This window comes from Oncorhynchus tshawytscha, linkage group LG07 (genome assembly GCF_018296145.1).
Source record: "Oncorhynchus tshawytscha isolate Ot180627B linkage group LG07, Otsh_v2.0, whole genome shotgun sequence".
NCBI lineage: Eukaryota > Metazoa > Chordata > Actinopteri > Salmoniformes > Salmonidae > Oncorhynchus > Oncorhynchus tshawytscha.
Window position 1 is genome coordinate 12,834,276 of NC_056435.1, and position 22,215 is coordinate 12,856,490.

At 43.5% G+C, this 22,215-nt stretch overlaps 3 protein-coding genes across 4 annotated transcripts; 1 reads left to right on the plus strand and 2 right to left on the minus strand.

Annotated features, from left to right (window-relative positions):
• Nucleotides 1-605: 605 nt before the first annotated feature.
• Nucleotides 606-4,214, plus strand: LOC112254002 (tubulin beta-4B chain-like). The gene is made up of 4 exons (XM_024426195.2): nucleotides 606-792; nucleotides 1,099-1,207; nucleotides 2,808-2,918; nucleotides 3,013-4,214. Exons 1-4 carry the CDS (start codon nucleotides 736-738, stop codon nucleotides 4,071-4,073), a joined length of 1,338 nt encoding a protein of 445 aa, XP_024281963.1. The 5' UTR covers nucleotides 606-735; the 3' UTR covers nucleotides 4,074-4,214.
• On the minus strand, nucleotides 4,118-16,622 carry retreg2 (reticulophagy regulator family member 2). 2 transcript variants are annotated; one of them, XM_024426192.2, is made up of 9 exons: nucleotides 16,080-16,622; nucleotides 15,326-15,429; nucleotides 15,030-15,060; nucleotides 14,136-14,265; nucleotides 13,548-13,632; nucleotides 12,864-13,001; nucleotides 10,348-10,436; nucleotides 9,282-9,417; nucleotides 4,118-7,211 (listed from the first exon to the last, which is right to left on the minus strand). In XM_024426192.2, the coding sequence occupies exons 1-9, from the start codon at nucleotides 16,325-16,327 to the stop codon at nucleotides 6,430-6,432; spliced, it is 1,743 nt and encodes a 580-aa protein (XP_024281960.1). In that variant the 5' UTR covers nucleotides 16,328-16,622; the 3' UTR covers nucleotides 4,118-6,429. The 2 variants fall into 2 exon arrangements, with proteins under 2 accessions (XP_024281960.1, XP_024281961.1); XM_024426193.2 differs by lacking the exon at nucleotides 16,080-16,622 and having other exon boundaries at nucleotides 15,030-15,098.
• Nucleotides 16,623-16,874: 252 nt separating this feature from the next.
• On the minus strand, nucleotides 16,875-22,101 carry prkag3a (protein kinase, AMP-activated, gamma 3a non-catalytic subunit). Its single transcript, XM_042324125.1, is given in 11 exon segments — nucleotides 16,875-17,116; nucleotides 17,978-18,168; nucleotides 18,859-19,186; nucleotides 19,332-19,568; nucleotides 19,571-19,686; nucleotides 19,960-20,014; nucleotides 20,133-20,178; nucleotides 20,608-20,666; nucleotides 21,124-21,224; nucleotides 21,697-21,736; nucleotides 21,994-22,101. Coding segments are annotated over 6 exon segments (546 nt in total). The 5' UTR covers nucleotides 20,665-20,666; nucleotides 21,124-21,224; nucleotides 21,697-21,736; nucleotides 21,994-22,101; the 3' UTR covers nucleotides 16,875-17,116; nucleotides 17,978-18,168; nucleotides 18,859-19,151.
• Nucleotides 22,102-22,215: the final 114 nt, after the last annotated feature.

Genomic DNA, 22,215 nt, shown 5'->3' on the forward strand with positions numbered 1-22,215 from the left:
AATGGCCAATATATAGCATCAGCAATAAAGGATATGTTATAGGATGTGTACTCTGACAGAGGCTCAGTGGGCTATCTTTTCTTTAATTCCCAACCCCCAAACATCAAAGCACACAAGAGGCTATAGGCAGCAAAGTGTCAGCACCAGAGCAGTGCCCTGCACAAGGGCCCAACAACAGGTTTGGCTGAGTTTTCTGGTGAAGCAGCGGTTTCACATTGGGTCCAAAAAGGAATGGCTTCACACATATGTTGTGTGTAGGCTACATTATGCAATTCTATTTATATCATGGTCCATAGGTAAACACTGCATGTAATAAACATATATTTTAAATACAACATATTGTATATATCTATCCATCCACCGCTATCAACTGGCTGCATGTAAAAAAATTTTTTTTTTTTAAATCGTTGACTGGCTGGCGGCCGCCTGTCTTTGCCTGTGCTAGGGTTATAAGGACATTTTATATATATATATATATATATATATATATATATATATTTTACATACACACAAACCCAAGCATGTGTTGCCTTGTATGATGACGTAATATTGATTTAGCCAATGGAATGCATGCAAAGACAAACTCCTCACGCGCGCTGAAGATTTCTTTTCCCTCTCTTTCAACGGCTCGCTCGACTTTAAACGCTTAGAAAAAAGGCGCGCAGTAAACATTACAGTTATTGTCAGGTGTTTACAAGTGATCTTTATTCATTTACACGTCGACTCGATTTTAACATGAGGGAGATTGTTCATCTACAGGCCGGTCAATGTGGAAATCAGATCGGTGCCAAGGTAAGGGCACTTTTTTAATTTAAATGTATGCAAACGCAGTTGCATTTTTCAAAGTAACTAAAGTTAGCGTTCGTGAGCTAGCTTTGTGTCGCTAGCCTGCTCATAAGTTAAGTCCAAACTAAAGTATTTGCGATTTGTTAGTTAGCAAGCTAACGCTAGATTTGGTTATTCTTTAATGTGTGGTTGATATGAAGAGTAAATTCGTTCAATTGTCGATGGCTGCCTAAATTTAGCTTGCTAGCTATAATGCTATGAGTAACTTTTACCCGCTGACGTGCCACTAACCACTCCATCATACTTTTGCAGTTTTGGGAGGTTATCAGTGATGAGCATGGAATAGACCCAACTGGCACTTACCATGGAGATAGCGATCTGCAGCTTGAGAGAATCAATGTGTACTACAATGAGGCAACAGGTAACTAACTGGAAATGATCCTCTTATGTACATAGGTAGCTAGCTAAATTGTGACATTTTGATTAAATATAAAACATTAAGTTGCTAGTTGAAGTGATTTTAAAGTGTATTTACGCAGGTAGTAGTATCAAGTATTCAAACAATTATGCTGTGTTCTCTTTAACTAACTAACACTGTCACACTGTGTGATGTTAACCAATTCAAATATTGATATCAACCTGTCCAGATTGTAGTTAATGCTTCTGTTCTGTAGTCACATTCTGCAATTGGCTTGCAATCAACTGCAGCAGTTTATTTTATATTTTGATCTGGGCATGTGCCAGCAGCTCAAGCCTCTGTATATGCGCCAGTGAAGTGAGTTCAGAAAAACAAAGTATGCATCTTAGAAATAGTTTTCACATAAACCTTATGTCCAAACTCAGAATAATCTGAACTCAGAATAAAATGGGCCTGATTTCAGACCTTTCATGTAAAAAAAAAAGATGAGGGAAATTGTTCTTGCACAGCATGTAGGCTGAATGTTTAAATTGAACTATTTATATTAATCTAATTATTCACAATAATTGTATTATTGTGTGCATACTCAGTGCCAACCGTGTTCCTGTTGGTCAGTCACCAGGATCGGCTCATAACACCAGCCACACACTACACGATAAAGACCCAAAAATTCAGACACTGCTAGAACTTTGTCAGACCGTACGAAGCGGTACTTAAAATAGTGGAAGCCGTAGGAAGTGCAACTTTATCCATATCTCAATGTGTATTCGGTAGGCCACGCTTTGAAAAACTACAAACCTCAGATGTCCCATTTCCTGGTTGGATTTTTTTCAGGTTTTCACCTGCCATATGAGTTCTGTTATACTCACAGACATCATTCAAAACATTTTAGAAACTTCAGAGCGTTTTCTATCCAATACTACTACTAATAAGCATATATTAGGATCTGGAACAGTAGGAGGCAGTTCACTCTGGGCACGGTATTCATCCAAAAGTGAAAATGCTGCCCCCTATCCCAAAAAGGTTAACCAGATTTCCAGATTTAAGATAACCATAATATCGAAGTAAACTTGGAGTCACGCAACATGGTGTGTGGTCTCCGACTCAGAGAAACAATGCCGTTTTAGGCTACAGATGAGATCTTGATGCTCCTTTCCAATAAAGAGGGTCTAATTCTGGTGACTTGATGCTTGACTGCTGTTTGACAAATACAAATATTCTCACTCTTATCCATAAATCTCATCATGTAGACTAGCCTACCCACACTGTATCTGCAAGCTGTTGGCTAGAGAGCATGTACAAAGACCAGAGTAGGAGAACATTTGCTATTTAATGCAACAGTTTGACTAAATGACCGGTAGAGTTGAAAATGTGATGGAAACACATGGAACTTTTTTTTTGTATATGAAAACTTAAGTGAAAAAGTAAACGTTTTTGTGCTCTGTTATCACACTGATTTTTATCCGCAACAAGTCAGTTTGGTGAAAATGTACCACTGGTGGGTAAACTCGCATATTTTCTTAATGCAGATTTTACAATATTTGCATGGAAATCTGTCACAAATTAGCTACTGACCCATAATGTGTATGTTGATTTATTTCAGGTGGCAAGTATGTTCCTCGTGCCATTCTAGTTGATCTGGAGCCTGGCACGATGGACTCTGTCCGCTCGGGACCATTTGGCCAAATATTCAGACCGGACAACTTTGTCTTTGGTGAGCAAATGCTTTGAAATTGCAAATTCATTTCACATTACCATAGTAATATGCCTAGCCTACATCTCATTGCGTTACTTTTTGTTGTTTAAAGGACAGAGTGGTGCAGGTAACAACTGGGCAAAGGGCCATTACACTGAGGGAGCAGAGCTGGTAGACTCTGTCCTGGATGTGGTGAGAAAGGAAGCTGAGAGCTGTGACTGTCTTCAGGGTTTCCAGCTCACCCACTCCCTTGGAGGCGGCACGGGCTCTGGCATGGGTACCCTGTTGATTAGCAAGATCCGGGAGGAGTACCCTGACCGCATCATGAACACCTTCAGTGTGGTGCCCTCTCCCAAAGTGTCAGACACCGTGGTGGAGCCCTACAATGCTACCCTGTCTGTGCATCAGCTCGTGGAGAACACTGATGAGACTTATTGCATTGACAACGAGGCCTTGTACGACATCTGCTTTCGCACCCTGAAGCTGACGACTCCCACTTACGGGGACCTCAACCACCTGGTGTCAGCCACCATGAGTGGTGTCACCACCTGCCTGCGCTTCCCCGGCCAGCTCAACGCCGACCTACGTAAGCTAGCTGTCAACATGGTCCCATTCCCCCGCCTGCATTTCTTCATGCCAGGCTTTGCCCCCCTAACCAGCAGGGGAAGCCAGCAGTACAGAGCGCTGACGGTGCCCGAACTCACCCAGCAGATGTTCGATGCCAAGAACATGATGGCCGCTTGCGACCCCCGCCATGGCCGTTACCTCACCGTGGCCGCCATCTTCCGTGGCCGCATGTCCATGAAGGAGGTGGACGAGCAGATGCTGAACGTGCAGAACAAGAACAGCAGCTACTTCGTCGAATGGATCCCCAACAATGTCAAGACCGCAGTCTGCGACATCCCACCCCGCGGACTCAAGATGGCCGCTACCTTCATTGGGAACAGCACAGCCATCCAGGAGCTGTTTAAGCGCATCTCTGAGCAGTTCACAGCCATGTTCCGCCGCAAGGCCTTCCTGCACTGGTACACTGGAGAGGGCATGGACGAGATGGAGTTCACCGAGGCCGAGAGCAACATGAACGACCTGGTGTCTGAGTACCAGCAGTACCAGGATGCCACCGCCGAGGAGGAGGGCGAGTTTGAAGAGGAGGGAGAGGAGGATATGGGTTAGATGAATAAAAGGGATTTAAATCAATTTCAACTGCATTCCATCCCTTGTTTCAGTTCGTTCTTTTATTCTCTTTCATTGCACAAAGAGCTACTGTCAGTGTTTAACCTCTTGCAATTGCAATAAATCTTATCATTCTCAAAACTTGTTTGTGTTATTTTGTAGATGTAAAATATCAAATTGATGAGTAGTTTCTGAAAAACAGGAGACAAGATACATTTCTTTACAATAGTACATTTCTTGTTAAGTGCCTTTATAGATCAAGAAGCAGTAAAAGCATAAGCAAACATTTCTATAACACATTTGTTAATGTCTTTTCATAGTTGGTTACAGTGGGATTATAGTAAAACAAATGACCTTTTAAATGAAATCATTGGCAATTTAGTGTTCTAGAAATTCTATTTAAGCTGCAACATACAAATTGCATGCTTGCTACAAGTCCACGATCTTGCTCCCTCCAAGTTGCATTTTTAATGCTTGGTTTTCACATGCAATGTTAAATTGCTCTCATTTTGAGGGAAACCTTTTACAGAAGTGCTTGGAAGGCATTGGCCAGGAAAAAGGTTGGTCTATATTACAATACAGTGCACAGGGACAACTTGGGTTGGGGAACTTTAGACTAGACATTGGTGGATGCCATTTTCTACCTCACATTAATTTGCATCTACATATTAGTTTCTATGTGCAACGGTATCTTCCATTGCGTAAACTAAAGTACATCCCACTCCTGAGATTCAGATCAGATAGGCACACTCGCAATAAAGCTGTCCTAGTTAAGTTGGTTGAGCTGAATTCCCACTAGTAACCAATTTATGAAATGAAGAATTCCCATCATTGTTACATAGGACCTAGGTAACGTACCGTTTTGACAGATAATGCAATGCATGTATTCCTATTACTTTCAATCATTTGTCATAGCGAATGGCAGTTGTATGTGGGATTGCCATGACAAAACCTGCATTATGAACCTTCTTCAGATGTTAAGTACCTAGTCTCTAGACAGACTGGTTGCCTCCCACAGTGTTACAAATGTTTTGCCCTAGGTCTGGGATTTCCAAGAGTATTAAGAACCCAGAACATTTGCAAGTTGTACATATATTAAGCAATTGGTGGTGGTGAAGTAGCACTTGCATTCGTTTTCAACCATTACAGAATACAACTAACAAAATACAGACCTTTGAGATGTTGACAATGAGCAATTGAAAAGGTTGTCAGCATACCACAGTAAGTAAGTTTTGTATGGGTAAAGATTTCTTTTTTACCATCACCTGGTTTGGGGATTAAAAAAATTACACACTAAAATTCAAAGATCTATTGTAAATTATTGTTTTGAGATTTCACAATTTCTCTGAGTGTGGAACTTACTTGAGGGGCTTTGCTGGTCATTAAATTGCCTTCAATAAAACTCCCAAACATACGCATTTGTGCCTACAATGTCCAATACACCCTAAATGTCATTTTAATAGACAGTTAAAATAGATGACATAACTCCTTTGTGTATGGCTAATAACTACAGTACTAAGTTTTGTTTGGGAGATTTCACAATTGAGTGCTGAACTTACTTGAGGGGTTGCTGGTTAATAAACTACCTTCAATGAAACTCCCAAATGTATGTATTTCTGCCTACATTCACTAATGATCTAAATCCAATGCAGATTGTAGAATCAACTTGGGTTACTGACCATAGAGAATCTTTATTACTTTCAAATTCCCATATGACGACAATAGATTTCCATTAAACTGACCATTAAATAAAAATAATTTATCATATATATTAATGTAATCAAAACAAAAACCTTTTCTTTCTCTCAAATAATCCATCTACATATAATCTGTTAATAATTTCCTTCAAGAAGGGTGGCTGTGGATCTGGACCCATTGCAGATTGTGCTGTAATGTACCCAACTCCATTTGGCATTACAAGATAGAGCAGAAACAAATCTGGGACGAGGTTCCACCAAACCCTTCTCCTGCCACCCAAACATATTACTAGTAGCTCCCAAATCTCAGATGGCTTGTTCCCTTGGTTAAAAGCAATAAAAGCCTGTCAAACACAGGTACCATCAAGCCCAAGCCTCAAGAAACAAGTTTAATCCCAAATGGTACCCTATTCAAGCTATAGTGCACAACTTTTGACCAGAGTCCTATGGGCCCTGGTAAAAAGTAGGGCACTATAAAGGGAATAGAGTGCTATTTGGACTCAACCACAGTGATCGTGTGGAGGCAGAATTAACCACAGTGATCTCAAGCACTAACCAACTGCCACTAACCACAGACACTTTGATAAGTGTACATATATATCTGTATAATGTATATCTACGTAAAACAAAACAGTAGGGTATGAGCGGTGATGAGGACGCTAGAAGGATTCCGGTTGGTGCGTCGTAGATGGGTGTGTGTCTGCGGGAGAGGCCACTCCCACTACCCCCTGTCCATCAGGACTGAGAAGACCCAGCAGACCCTCGTCCATCTGCTCCAGTTCACTTTGGTCCAGAAGCTCAAAGTCCTCGTCCTCGGTCGGTACAAACATGTCGTCCGGCATCTCCTCGGCACTCCTCTCAGACTCTGCAGCGACCACATCCTGGTCCTTTTCTGCCTCCTCTGTCTCGGCGACAGGGGCGGGGGGGCTTTCCAGGGCGCTGGGGGGCATGTCGGTGGGCAGGAAATCTGCGATGGATGGGCCCTTACTTGCCTCGGTGGAGCGTAGCAGGGCCGACAGTGTGTTCTGTACCACGGTGGAGATTGCCGTGTTCACGATCTCCTCACTCAGGGCTTCCAGTGATGGCCTTGGGGCCTGGGATTCCCCTTTCCCCCCATGCACCACCACCTCCGCTCTCCCAGCACCCAGCGGTGGTCCCTGGTCCCCACCTGGCGGCCGTCCATGTCCGTTGAAGTGTGTGTTGACAAAGTGGAGCGGGGAGGCCAGGTGCTGGATGAGGAGGCTGGCGGGGCTCATTGGCTCCCCCTCCGAGGGCTCTCTTCCCCCAGCCGCGGCCCCGTCCCCTTGGCCCTGACCGGGGCCACGCAATGGGAAGTGGAGGAGGCTGTGCTCGATGGGGAACTCGTCAATCGAGGGGAATTCAGGTAGGTCCCTTAGGAAGGCCTCCTCTGGGTCACTGTGCACACTCTGCTGGTCCAGGTCTAAACAGTCAAAGGAGAGAGAGAGAGGGAGGATGGGGTTAAAGGTAGTCAGCAATGCATGAAGTAAATCGCAATATTGGGTTGACTTCTAAGAATGTGAATCGCAAGGCTTAACTTCTCTGCCGTTTTGGTCCAGCAGCTGTCACATTGCAGCAGCTTGAAGCTCGCCTGCACATGGCAAGATATTTTTTGCGAGTGAATACCTACAATATCCTGCTTGTGGTAACGCCATGTCGCTGAGTAGCCGTTTAATATGCAGTGAAAATGTCATTCTGATATATATTGAATGAGGAAGGAGTCAACAGCATACAGATGAAGTCTGAAGTTAACATACACCTTAGCCAAGTACATTTAAACTCAGTTTTTCACAATTCCTGACATTTAATCCTAGTAAAAAAATCCCTGTTTTAGGTCAATTACTATCACCACTGCATGTTAAGAATGTGAAACGTCAGAAAAATAGTAGAGACAATGATTTACATTCAATTAGTATTTGGTAGAATTGCCTTTAAATTGTTTAACTTGGGTCAAATGTTCTGGGTAGCCTTCAGCCTTCCACAAGCTTCCCACAATAAATTGGGTGAATTTTGGCCCATTCCTCCTGACAGAGCTGGTGTAACTGAGTCAGGTTTGTATGCATCCTTGCTCACACATGCTTTTTCAGTCCTACCCACAAATGTTCTATAGGATTGAGGTCAGGGCTTTGCGATGGCCACTCCAATACCTTGACTTTGTTGTCCTTAGGCCATTTTGCCACAACTTTGGAAGTATGCTTGGGGTCATTGCCCATTTGGAAGACCCATTTGCGACCAAGCTTTAACTTCCTGACTGAGGTATTGACATGTTGCTTCAATATATCCACATAATTTTCCATCCTCATGAAGCCATCTATTTTGTGAAGGGCACCAGTCCCTCCTGCAGCAACGCACCCCCACAACATGATGCTGCAAATCCCCGTGCTTAGAGGCACTGAGTTTGAAGGTAAGCCTTGAAATACATCCACAGGTACACCACCTCCAATTGACTCAAATTATGTCAATTAGCCTATCAGAAGCTTCTAAAGCCATGACATAATCCAAGCTGTTTAAAGGCACAGTCAATTTAGTGAATGTAAACTTCTGACCCACTGGAATTGTGATACAGTGAAATAATCTGTCTGTAAACAATTGTTGGAAAAATTACTTGTGTCATGCACAAAGTAGATGTCCTAACAGACTTGCCAAAACTATAGTTTGTTAACAATAAATTTGTGGAGAGGTGGAAAACGAGTTTTAATGACTCCAACCTAAGTGTATGTAAACTTCCGACTTCAACTGTATGTCTAACATCAGGTTATATGCTAGGGACGGGCATTTGAAATGGCTTCACAATTAGAATAATATATCTTTTTCAGATAGTCTAAATACATGTTTTAAAGAGTATTCTTTTTTAAACTTCAATGGAGACCTGCTTGTGTAACTTGAGAGCTGGTGCACTGCGCTCTGCTTGGACGGGTGGGGGAGGGGCGATAGGGGGAGGGGCGATAGGGGAGCAGGGGCCGGTGTGTGTGACAGTGTGTGTGGGGCATGGAGGAGGGAGAGAGAGAGAGAAAGTTGGCAAACCGACACAAGCTAGTTAGACACACTTGTTGCTGCCATAGGTTATCTATCATACCATCTGCTAGTGTCCGTCTTGACCGCATCTAATCTTTGTAAAGAAACTAGCTACAGTAGCCAGCTAAATTAGCCAGCTAACTAGCTAAAGTAGAAAGGCTTATTGAGGAATCCTTGTGTACAACAACTCCATTCATATGAAACAACAGCCTACCAGTTGGTCATTGATCATTGTAGCCCAATTCCATTTAGTATTGAATAGAAATCTCCCACTTCACTTACTATACACATGGAACCTCTGACTGTGGTGCGGCTTTGATTGACCGACAATAACAACACGCTAGGTGAGCATTTGTTTTAAATGGGGCAAAACATTTTTGCTTCGGTTTGCACTAATGAACACACACCATTCCTTTTGAATCCAAGTTGCACAGGACAGATACTTTGGAGGAAGGGCCTGCTGTGCTTGGGTACCTACCTTCACAGACGTCTGTGAGCTGTGGGGTGGTAGCTCTGGATACGGAAAACCCCCCACTCTCCAAAATGGATGCTTCCTCGTCAGACAGCTCCGAGTCGGTGATGGCCATTGCCAGGGCGGTGGTCTTTGCATCCACCTGACCAATGACATCACCATTGTTCTTTAGTGAAAAGCTCTCAACAGAACCCATTCTAGTGCCCAATCAGGTTATTACAAAGTCAAGCTATAATATTTTCTTATCCTCTCAATTGTGAGGAAATGTCAACAATCAAACATGAATTAAACCACATTCTGTAAAAAACTAAAACAAATATTTTGCCTTTCATTGAGAGGAATATCTTGGTTGAGTACAAATAATCTCTCATTCCTCCTGAAGTGTGCGCTTGTTCTATTACAGACATTTAAAAGCATTAGATTTATAGGCATGGGCTAGAGGGAGTTTCCATTAACGTTCATTTCCTTTCAAATCCATAAGGGGAAGTGAACATGTGTATATTGCTAGGGGAAAAGGAAAGATTATTGGGATGCAACACTTGTCTAATTTTGAATCAGCCAAACCATTGAATCAGCAAAAGGATTTGATAAGTCTCATGGAATGTAGGCTGCTAATGTAGGTTGAATGCTAGAACAGCTATTTCCATGTTAAAATGTTATGGGATGCATTTTCTCCATTGTTTTCGGTGGTAGGCCACTCTGGTAAGACTATATTATGCTAGAATAGCCATAGTAGTGTACTTGGCCACTGTTAAAAAAAACGAACTTAAAGCGGGTACAGCCTCAGTGTTCACAGTAAATGCGCACTGGAAGTTGCACAGAATTTTCACAACATTCAAGTTTGCACTCAGCAGACCTGAAATTTGCTCAGTGACAACATTTGAGGGAACATTGCCCCCCCAACCCTAATTCTAACCGTAGCACCCTAGAAATAGCCTTTCTCCCTTGTGGGGGCTGACAAAATGTCCCCAGTTGATCCAATTTTTGTTCTGGTCCTCACAAGTATAGGTAAATATGTCCATACAAACAACACATGATCCTTGTGCAAGATGGCAGACGGCGTGGTGCTTACCAGTGGGGCAAAGCAGGATAGCTCCTCCTCGCTCTCGCTCTCTGTCTCAGCCCTGGGCTCATCCCCTTCCTCCACCTCCTTCTTCACCTCTGCAACACACACACACACACACACACAGTTTAAAGGGTAACTGCAGGATCCAAGAAGTTTAATTTAAGACTTAAGACATTTAAAATGTCACTTGGCGTACAATTTAATACAAATTGAGGTCTGCGCGCGCCACACCAGCTAATATTCTTCTCCAGAAATGAGCCCATGTTGGCAACAGTCGTATTTTTAGGGCTGTCTCTTTCAAAGGTGGCTCATTATCAGGCAGGTGTGCTCTTTCAGCAATGGGCCTGACGAATGTAGTAGTTTAGTGGCTACTGGCTAGACGAGATGGCTGAAGCATGGGGTTTGCCCATCTGCATTTGTTACGCTACCCCAATGGGCTAATCATTAACTAAGTCTACAGAATTTTGGCTTCGATTTCAACACCAGCGTAGTATATTGATACTCAATACCATAATGATTCAAAAAATGCCGTACAAAAGGTCAAATATACAGCACTGTTACTATATAAAACACATGGTCAACCAGAGAAAGGCCACTGGGCGTGCAGGCTTTTGAGCCAGCACTGTTCAAACACACCCAGTTTAACAAGGGTTGCTTTGTGGAATCTGGTTTGTTAGAGTGGGGCTGGGACAAATGTCTAGACACACAGTAGCTCTTCTGGAGGTATTATGCTATAACAGACTACAACCAAAAAGGTGAAGAAAATAACTCTCTCGTGAAATGAATCAGGTATCAAATGGTTTGAGCTAAGGTAGCTAAGTGGGAGGGCTCTAGATGGACTTTCCAGTGGCAAGTAAAGAAGTACACCATTTCATCTAACATATTCATGGAGTGCATGATGGATATTTTGATGTGCAATTTTTCAAAATAGGATCCAGAATAATTAGATATGTTTTTTTTTATCTCTTTAGAGGTGAATGTTCCTGTATATTTGCATATCGGCCTTGGTGATAGACTATGCTACATCATTTACCAACTGAGGAAGTGGGAACTCAAAACACATTAGTTAGATTGCTAAATCTAAATATGATATTGTTTCTTTAGTCATGCAATTGATCGAACAGTAATTGTAATGTCCTACAAAAACGTTTCATTGGTAGCCTACTTGATGCATTCATCGCAAATGGTGCGCGCCGCTCCGTTGGCGAATCATCTCAATTACATACTGCGTTTTTAAAGTGTTTTTTCCCCTCCTTTATATTGACAGTTCCAAAATAATTGTTCCTCAAATAAAGCTGAGACTCTTAACAGTAACAGTAGTTACTGTCTTTCACGCAATTATATTTCGAAATGTAGCTTAACTTTCAGTATGCTTGCACTTATCAGAATACATCTCTCCCTTCACCTTGTGTGCAAAGAGGGGAGAGGGAGTGAGAGCCAGCAGCGAAACAGGGACAGGACAGATACTTTCATTGCAGGAAGCAGGTTAATCAAATAATGGTTTTAGAACCCCCCCCAAATAAAAATAAAATATATATAAAATGTTTTTTGTTTTTTTTAAATCAGCAGGACTGTTGTGTCACCGAAATTACAAACATAAGCAAAATTGCTTCGGTACAAGGAGGGCGTCTGTAATTTTCGGTTTATCGTCCCAGCTCTAGTTAGTGTTGCCTATCAAATGGCATAGGGTACCTTGCTCTCTCTGGCAACGACGCAACTCACCGAGGTGAACTTGTGGATAGGTCTTGAAAGAGTATTATTTGAAGTTCAATTGTTTGTTTTTCCCGCGGTGGCAAAAATTAAGCAGCTGCACAATATAACGGAAACACTGTAGTCATCTCTGTTGCATTTTTTAAAGTCCTTTAAAAGCACAATTTAAGACTTAAGACCTTTAAGGATCCGTGGAAACCCCAAAACCTTACATGTCTGAAAATACATTTGCTCCAGCTGCCACACTAGTGGCACAAACCTGGGAGGAGAACGGTTTCCCAGTGTTGGGTTCTGAGAATAGGAAACTTATTCATGTCACTGATGGAGTTCTGAGGTTTAGAGGGTCTACACCAGAAGGTTAAGGGTTATAGGAGGAAGGTATACATTGTGTGCAACTAAGCTTGGAATGTGTTGAGTGCAGGGATCAATTACATGTGGCAGGCATTGATAAGGGGGGAGAGCCATGGATTAGTGATTGGGGGGGGGTTTGAGGTCAGGTCACCTTAAGGGAGAAATAAAAGTTCATGGCCTGTAGCACTTGTGTCATGCCTAGCAGTAAATAATTATGTTTGTACAGATGTGTAGGAGGAGACTCCACCTATGAGGAACGGTTAAATAACATGTTTTTGTCTGGATGCAGCTGTATTAAACCTCTGGGCAGAATAAACTTGGTTAAGCTTTCATCATGTCTGTTGAGTGTTTTACTCTGGGAATTAGAATCTAACACCAGGCAACCCTGGCGTTCAGTGTTCACAGCCAGAGAGGGGACCTGGTGATGAATGGCGGAGGGCACACACACAATGTAAACTCACTCCTCTTATCGTGCTTGTGGTGCTGCGTGTCTCCCTTCATACTGTAGTCCAGTTTCATCAGGATGGGCTCTAGGCCCGTGTACATCCGCTGGATCAGCTCGTGGTACACCACCAGAGGCCACACCAACACACTCAGCGCTGGGCACAGGACAAAAAAAACAACCCTAACGTGGCACTTCAATGGCTTTTGACTCACCATGACAAGCGAAACATCCGAAATGGCACCCTTTTGCCTACATAGTGCACTACGTTTGATCAGAGCCCATAGCGTTCTGGTCAAAAGTAGTGCACTATATAGGGAATAGGGTGCCATTTGGAATGCACTCAATCTTCAGTGTAAACCAGAGAAAGGGATATATTCAGGGTCGTATTCATTAGTGAACACCGTAGCGACACATTTTGCAACGGAAACCATTTACTCCAAACGCTACAACGTTGCAAATGTCTGGCTACTGTGTGCACTATTGGCTACGACCCTGGAATACTGAGCTTCACAAATGGCCAAATCACAATACATTTCTAGGTTGGGGAATGGCAACACTATAAATGGTGTTGGCAATTGGTTGGCAATTGTTATGCAGTAGCACTTGTTTTTCTTAGAGAACCACACCCATTGGCATACTGATTGGTTGGTTGCCTTTGTGAAAAACAAGGGAAAATGATTGAAAACGCAAGGCAGCTCACCGATGATATAGGATATCATGATTCCTGGTACGTAGTGTCCCACCACGGCGAGCACAGAACAACCAGAGCACATCATAGCACAGAACTGGAGGGAGAAAAGAGACGCAGTGCCATTAAACCTGCAAGTTGGCTGAAACTAGTGTAGGGGAGGGACGACTACTTCAGCATCAGCAAATACCTCTTCAGATCAGAAGAGGATGGTGGGAGGAGCTATAGGGGGAGGCTCGTTATAATGGCTGGAATGGGATTCATGCAACGGTATAACATATGGAAATCACGTTTTACTATGTTCCATAAATTCCATTCCAGCCATTAATGAACTCCTCCTCCTACAGCTCCTCCCACCAGCCTTAACTCCTTCAGATATACAAAAAAATATATGCAACTCAAGCAATTTAATGTTTTGATAAACCATGAGAGGCACTCAAACAACAATATGGTAATTTAGCCGTTGCTTTAATACACTTCAACATACAGATACCAAATGACACAATCAGTATATGTGGCCAATGTGGGAATCGAACCCACAACCCCGATGTTGGAGGCAATGAGCTCTAACCCACTGAGCCGCCATCAAACCCAACGCACCTTTCCGTGGTTCTGCCTTTTGTACTGCAGCATCTCCTGGACGTAGAGGCAGCAGTAGAGGTAGCTCTCCACCAGGTGGTGGCTGAGCTCTGGAATACTGAGGAGCCGGGGTTGCACACTCATGGCCTCTCTGCAGTCAGAGAAAGAGACCGTGGGATGAACAAATGAACACAAGCAGTACTAAGCCAGACCTAAAAAGCTTCAAGCGTCTCAGAGTAGGAGTGCTTAAAATAGATAGGGTGAGCCTGATCCTAGATCAGCTTTTCTACTACACTTTATAAATATGTGCCCTGGTGCTATTGACAGGTACAGAGCACCAAACAAGTAGGGAAAACACCTGAATAATCACATGAGTCACTATAACAGTAAAGTGCTTGAAGGTGTTATAGGAGCAGGGTGGAGTAGGATGTGTTTAAAGGCCCAGTGCAGTCAAAAATTGTGATTTTCCTGTGTTTTATATACACACACATTTCCACACTATGAGGTTGGAATGATACTGTGAAATTGTGCAAATGATGATAATGCCCTTTTAGTGTAAGAGCCGTTTGAAAAGACTGCCTGAAATTTCTGCCTCTTTTGGTGGGATGGAGTTTTGGCCTTCAATGGTGACATCACCATGCAGTAAATGAATGAATACACCAATAAGAAAGAGTTCCAAACCTCTCTGCCAACAACAACTAATGTTACATTTCCCCTCCCCACTCAGACCACTCCCAGACAGTCCTAGCTACATTTTTGTTGATTAATTGCTCTTTGCTAAAAAGACATTTGTTTATTTTTGTACTATTTCAAATTTAACACAATCACATTAAGGTACTTAATTGTTACCCAGAAATTATTTGACACAGATTAAAAACAGCTGCATTGGACCTTTAACTGAGTCAAGAGGTGTACCTTTCCAGTGGGTTTGCCTCAGGATACTGAACTGTAGCGGAGAGAGTAGACAGGAGAGATTTTTTCCATCTAAGTCCAACATCATCAACAATACATTTTAGACTTCATAGAATAGCCCTGGGAATCAAAGTCATCAGAACAATGACATGTAAAAAAATCTCATCTAAATCCACAACATTCAACCATCTTATCAAAGCGTGACCTGTACCAGCATTTCAGACTTCACACTGACCCCAGAGTCAGGGGTGGGTGTTGCAAGAGTAATGCATGCATGCACCTACTATGAACTTACTTACCGGTTGTAAGAGGTAATTTATGCTTCCATCTCTCCAGCTGCATGAGCCCTAGAATGGAAAGACTCAGGAGGAAGAGAGGACGCAGGGACGTCGAAGACAGAAGCCTGTAAAACACACATGAAAACAACCCATGCCATTTTAAAATGTTCCTAGCTATTTGCTAACGTTAAGTAGCTAGCTAGCCACAGGAGTGAATAGACTGTCAGCTAGCCCCCTGTCCTGGGTCAGGACAATTCATGAAACAGAACTGTCAACTTGGCCACGTTCAGTTGTCAAACGTTGCAGATATAAATTCCATTAATACAACCATCATGATTCCTTGGTCTACATGTCGGAGAGGCATGTTTGTTCTACATTTACACATTTCTATCCGAACGCTCCAAAACGTCTTGTTAGCAAGGTAGCTAGATTAGACCGCTGTCAACTAGGTACTGCTATTTCAAAGATGGCTAACTTGTAGCTAATGTACGGTATTTGGCTAAACGTTATTCATCTAATTGATACTAGCAGGGTACATTTTGGCATGCCAAACTACCAACTGACAGCATTAAATAGCTAATTAGCCAGCGAGCTAGAGTCGCTGTCGTCCGAGGGATTATCGATGTCTCGCTGTCATTCAATCTAGCGACACTACAGCAAGTAGCTAGCTGGCGTTACTACCACCAAGCTAAAACAGTCGCGACAGTGCATCTTCCCATTCCAGGGCAACATCACCGATGACATGAGTGATTCTTACTAATGATTTTAGCATTACCAGAACAAGGTGTTCAGCGTGAGCGCAACAAAGATGCTGTAGAGCGGCCTTTCCCAAACAAGCAGCCTCTGCACCCATAACAGCAACGGCTCATATTGCGATAGCCAGCCTTGGAGACGCTCTCGCAGTTGCACAAGCTCAGGGTTCTCGTCCCCACATACTGGCTCTGATCCTCCGGCAGGGAACAGGTCCTCGAGGACGGCAGAGGAAGAAACCGAGGGGCGTCTAGCCTCCTCTCCGCTCGCCATTTTTCCCCCCCCACTTTGTTATGTTGTTTTGGTGATCACGGGGTATGGATAGGCGGATAGATCCACGCAGGCCTGTCACTGTTAACCAAAAAAAAAAAGTAGGACCCCGATGTTACTGCTCGTCACTAGTAACCACAGCCACAAAGTCAGAAACCCCGCCCATTTCCTCTATCGCTCTTCTTCAAATGTGATTTTAAACTTAACCCCAACCACCCTGGTAATCTTATGCCTAACCTTAATTTAAGACCAAAACGAAAAATGTGTTTTTCATTCATCCTTACTATGCAGCCATTTTTTACTTTGTAGCTATGCTATCTAGTGGACACACAGTTTACTGGCTCAGCATGTCACGTGCTTCCTTGTTTACTGCCCTCTTGGTTTCGCGAAAACAATAGCTATTTACTGACATCTGCTGGATAAATTGGATACTGCTATCCACTGTTTCATAAAATACAATTTATATTTCTTTCTCCACTTCTTACCCTGAAAAGCTTACATAAAACAGTGAAATCCATTGTGCAAGTCCATTATAAAAAAACAAGTAAAATTGATTAGAACATGTTTAATAAAGCACAAATTCAGCGCAACACAAAGTAACACAAACTTACATCATCAATTTGATAAAATGCAACTAAGGACAATTGTGTTTTATTGAACTCAACTGATACAGTTGATTGTTGCGGATTATGTTTCTCTCCACAGCAGTACGATGACATTTTGAAAACGGTCTCCCTTTTCATCCACTTCACATTGTTCTCTAGTGATCTCAGTTTGATTTGCTTGAAATCTCTGGAAAATAAAAAACAACAGTGGAGATGCAATGTGATCAAAGATTGGAACAATTATAACCAAAGCATATGATTAACAAAAGGTTGTGTGCATTATATCAGCATAAATGTAGATAATACGCTCCATTACAGATCCTTGCCATAGACACAAACCAATCTGAGAGATGCAAATGTACAACACGGTTGCATCCCAAATGGCACCCTATTACCTATATATAGTGCACTACTGACCTAAGACACACTAGTGTCCTATCCAGGGGCTGTACTTGTCTATCAAGCTGCCTCACGCTACAGAAACAGGAGATAGGCTCGTGCTCCTATGAGCCGTTCCGGCTTGCACAAGCCAAGATATTTTTTTTAAACTTTTCAACCTGAGCCCTATGGACAATGGTCAAAAGTAGTACACTACACTACATAGGATAGGGTGCCATTTGGCACGCAGGTCAAATTGGATATCATCACATCTTTATGCAGATACATCATCACATTCCTCTAGTGCCATACTGTAACTTTAAGCTACAGCTAGTCCATAGAATGTCAACCACAAAGGCTTGGCATCCTCAAGATTCCACTCCTTCTGAACATCATTGGATTTATCCTGCGCCCCATGCATCAGGCAAGCAGGGAACGATAGGTCAGAGGTCATCATCACCCTTTGTGTGTGTGTGCATGTGTGTGTGTGTGCATGTGCGTGTGTGCCCACTTGCATGTTGGTGCTTCGGGGTTGATACGTGGCTGAAGCTCAGAGAAACAGGGGGCAATGTATAGCAGCAGCTGTTGTGGGGGGGGTCAAAGAAGCATGTCTGACAGCCAGTCAGTGAGCTGGGGGATTGGGGGGAGGAGAGAAAAAGAGTGTACCTACCTGGGCCGGGGAGGTGGGGCTAGAGGCGGTGGAAGATGGAGGTAGGGCAAGAGGTCCTGACTCCCACAGGTGTTTTGAGGCTAAAGGGTGTCATTACCTGCCGGGGTTAACACCACGGCCTGGAGCAGGTCGGAGAGAGAGATGATCCCCCTACACACATCCTCTTTGTCCACCAGGACCAGCCGATGGACCTGAGGGGAAAGGATGGGAACAGGATGAGGAGTGGAAAGGGGGAGGAGAGGATGGAGAGAGCAATGGGGCAGGATGGGGGGTAAGATGGGGACAGGATGGAGAGAGGATGGAGGGCACGATTGGGGGAGGATGGGGACAGGATGAGGACAGTATGGGGAGAGGATGGATAGTGGATTGGGGCAGGATGGGGTAGAATGGGGAGAAAATTGGTGCAGAATGGGGAGAGGATGGGGCAGGATGGGAGTGTGTGGCGGGAAATGGTTGGCCGTGGTTACACAACAAGGGCGTACCGGTATTTAAGTAGAGTAGAGCAGAGCAGTAAGAAACAGAGGGCTATAACCTATACAGTCTACAGTTAATACATTGAAATACATAAAAATACTAGTGGCCTAATGTCACAAACCTTCATAACTCTATTTATATTTCATTGTGTGGGCTAATAGAGTGAAATGTTACAGCATGGCATAACCCATTATTTTGATGTATTTTTTAAAACAAACTCATAGGTGGAGTGGAGAGGCAGGGCCACTGTGACAGAGGACATGACCTGGATCATATTCAGGAGAGCAGAAATAACACGTGTTTCTAATTGGACACGTTCAGGTAGTCCCTCCCTGTTGCAGCCTGTTTTCTTCCATTTGGTGCCTTATGGACACAACCCTGGGAGGAGAGCAGAGTGGGACACTAACCTCAGCCTTAATGATGCGATCGATGACGGTCTCCAGGGGTCTCGTCAGGGAGGCACTTGGCCACGCCCTCGACGAAACAGCAGCGCCGTCGGATGGCCTCCTCCATGGACATGTTCAGGTTGTTGTATGTCTTCTAGGCGGCCAAATTCTGTCTCCGAGAAGAAGAGACGAGGAGAGGAGCGGCGAGAACAATTCAAATGTACACAACGCACCAAACAAAGACACGAAGGACTTGATTTTGTATAGTTTTCAGGTGAATTAAACTGTAAAGGGCAGTTTTGGGGTACTTACAATCACATCAAATCTGGAGTAGAGAGCCACCACCTTGCTTTGGTGTAGAAAGGACAGTGAGATACACAGCCTACCTACATCTTACAAGTCAAACTTTATTTTGAAGGGCACCTAAATAAGGACAGACACACATACTGTACGAGTCAGTGTACGACTTTGAACTAGAGATGAGGTTAACCCACCTTGCTCATTTACTACGGGCAGTGCGGAGACCGTCCTCTCTACAAACAGAGACAGGGCATCGTAGACTGAGGCCGTCTGCTGGACCGTGGCAATGTTCCGGAATGTCCCGATCCCAACGTCCTGGATCGTCTTCTGCATGAAGCAGGGTTTTGGGACTGTCTCGTTCTGTGTAGAAAGGAACACAATGAATGTAAAAGCAACACACACAGTTCACAACACCACTATTTGGTGTTGTGGAGAAACTTGAGGATTCGCTTGTGCGTGAGAATGTGTAAGACATTTCCAGACACGGGATCAATAACCGGCAATCTGTGGATCTTATACCTCAGTAGGGAATAGATGGCGTCGAAGAGGCTGCAAAGGAGAGGAGGGGAGACTGAGTAGGCCAATAGTCACTGTGTCTAACCCTGGAGAGCACAACCAACATCCACTCCTGGGTCATGTTGCAAAAATATTTTGCTACATTGTGCTCTACTGAACACAACCCTGAACAATGCCTGTAATTGACTGAATCCCAGCCTCAATTTCCTTAGTCTGTCACTCATTAAAAAAGTTATCAGCAAAAGTAACAACTCAGACGAAGCTAGGTGACAGGAGTTGGTTTGACTGAGAGCTGAGTAGATTCACCTGGCGTCTGGAGTGATACTGTGAAGACAGTGGTTGGAGTATTGCAGGTACACATCTGCAGACAAAGATAAATAATCGGAAGGGAAAGTTACAGGAAGACATGTACGTAAATACCATAGACATAGAACACTGTATCACTTGCCTTCTCTAGCTTTGAAACTTGAATGATTCACCTCGCCAAGTTCCAATTTGATGCCTCTCCAGCTCATTCATTTGAACCTGTGGGAGGGGGGAAACATATTGGACAACTTATATTATGAATGATGTCTGTGTTATTCACACAACCACGATCTTGTCTCCATTGAACATGCTTTTTAGTCCAGGTCAAGGCTTAAAGGGATAGTCCACCCAAATTACAAAAGGGTTTCCTTACCCTTTAAGCATTTTATGGACAAGGCAAGACAGCAATCCATGCTTTGGTTTTGTTTACCTGGTCACTGTCACCAAAGGCTAACATTTAAGAATTTTGGTCAAAAAATCAATGCTGGTCAATATCCCCGTTATTAGCATTTTTCATGTCCAAATCATCTTAAAGCACGTTTATTGAGCTACACAATCCATTTCAGACACATTGGGGATGATTTGGACATGAAATGTGAAACATTCTTATGCCTGGGATATTGACTTGCATTTGGTTAAAATACACACCAATGGGGACCTGTAGTAATGATGGAGAATGTTGATGAAATCTGTTATAGTCAGCATACCTGTGAGGACAATAGAGAGAGAGAGAGAGAGAGAGAGAGCTCTTATCACTATTGGCATGGACATGTTTTAGGACAACAGGAATGAGGGGGCCGCACATAAAATATTGCTGCAGGGAAAAGGGAAAACTGCTATAATTGTAGCTGTGGTTACAGGAAAGAGGACTTGAAATGTCATAACAAAAGGGACCATGACCTTTCCCTTGGGACGTGGAGGGGGATTAAATATCTGGGTTGAGTTCAGCAGGAAGAATATGTTCTAAAACGGGGAGGCATTACATGAATTTGTCCAATAAGAACACCGATTCTTGGTTTCCTGTAACCTGTTGTAAGACGTTTTGCTGCGATGTGCCCTACTGAACATGACCCTGGACTCTTTTTCCTTCTTCTTCTTTCTCCCCCTTATTCTGTATTGTTCAGTTTCAACATACAAGTGAGTTACAGGACATTGGACTCTTACTTGTAGTGTTGTGTCAAATATGACCAGTTTACAGCTGGTTGGAATGGTCTCATAGCAGCAATGACTTTTCATGAACTTCATGTACATCTCAGCATCGGCCTCTGAAGTTATGGGGAGGTGAAGTGGGGACAAGGTTATACACACACACACACACACACACACAGACAGTTATAGATCCCCTATACAGCTCATTCCACGAAACAGACACACAAGTGTACATGCACACACACACACACACACACACACACACACACACACACACACACACACACACACACACACACAGACAGTTATAGATCCCCTATACAGCTCATTCCACGAAACAGACACACAAGTGTACATGCACACACACACACACACACACACACACACACACACACACACACACAGACAGTTATAGATCCCCTATACAGCTCATTCCACGAAACAGACACACAAGTGTACATGCACACACACACACACACACACACACACACACACACACACACACACACACACACACACACACACACACACACACACACACACACACACACACACACACACACACACACTGAAGGTTACCTGAATTACCTGCATTCTTCGATTGTTCACGCATCTCTTGAAACGAGATCTAGACCAACAGAAAAATACACCAACAACCTGAATCACTCCATAACACCTTGATAATAGTGCTCTAAAATCTGCCGGGAATGAACCTTCGAGGGAAAAACACTCAGGATCAAGGTGAACTAAGCTCTAAACCAAAAACACTGTTTTTACAATCCAATAGACTTTTTTTTACCACAGCTTTATTCTTGGTAGTCCTACATGTTTCAGTCCTACACACACTTCTCAAACACAAATCCGGCCAACTGTTCCATGACCTACCTGCCTTGTGTCTTTTCTTCATGAAAGAGTTGGGCACTACGCACCCAACAACAAACCGCTAGGTCCTGCTACACGCAGGCTCCTCTCCCCCTGCCCATCCCCACAAACCGGTTGGGTCTATATTAGGAGCAGGAGTCTCAAGTGGTATGCAGAGGGCCAAGGGGATGGGGGCGGGGGTGAGGGGAGAGGCCCAGGCAGAAGAGGGGTGGGTACATTCCTCTC

Bases quoted from the DNA above. Each gene is read 5' to 3' on its own strand.
- LOC112254002 (XM_024426195.2), top strand. From the start codon at position 736: ATGAGGGAGATTGTTCATCTACAGGCCGGTCAATGTGGAAATCAGATC. The intron at 793-1,098 runs GTAAGGGCACTT...ATACTTTTGCAG, and splicing joins GAAATCAGATCGGTGCCAAG to TTTTGGGAGGTTATCAGTGA. The intron at 1,208-2,807 runs GTAACTAACTGG...GATTTATTTCAG, and splicing joins GTACTACAATGAGGCAACAG to GTGGCAAGTATGTTCCTCGT.
- retreg2 (XM_024426192.2), bottom strand. From the start codon at position 16,327: ATGGCGAGCGGAGAGGAGGCTAGACGCCCCTCGGTTTCTTCCTCTGCC. The intron at 15,430-16,079 runs GTAATGCTAAAA...TGTGTTTTACAG, and splicing joins ACGCTGAACACCTTGTTCTG to GCTTCTGTCTTCGACGTCCC. The intron at 13,002-13,547 runs GTGAGCTGCCTT...TCCTGTGCCCAG, and splicing joins CATGATATCCTATATCATCG to CGCTGAGTGTGTTGGTGTGG.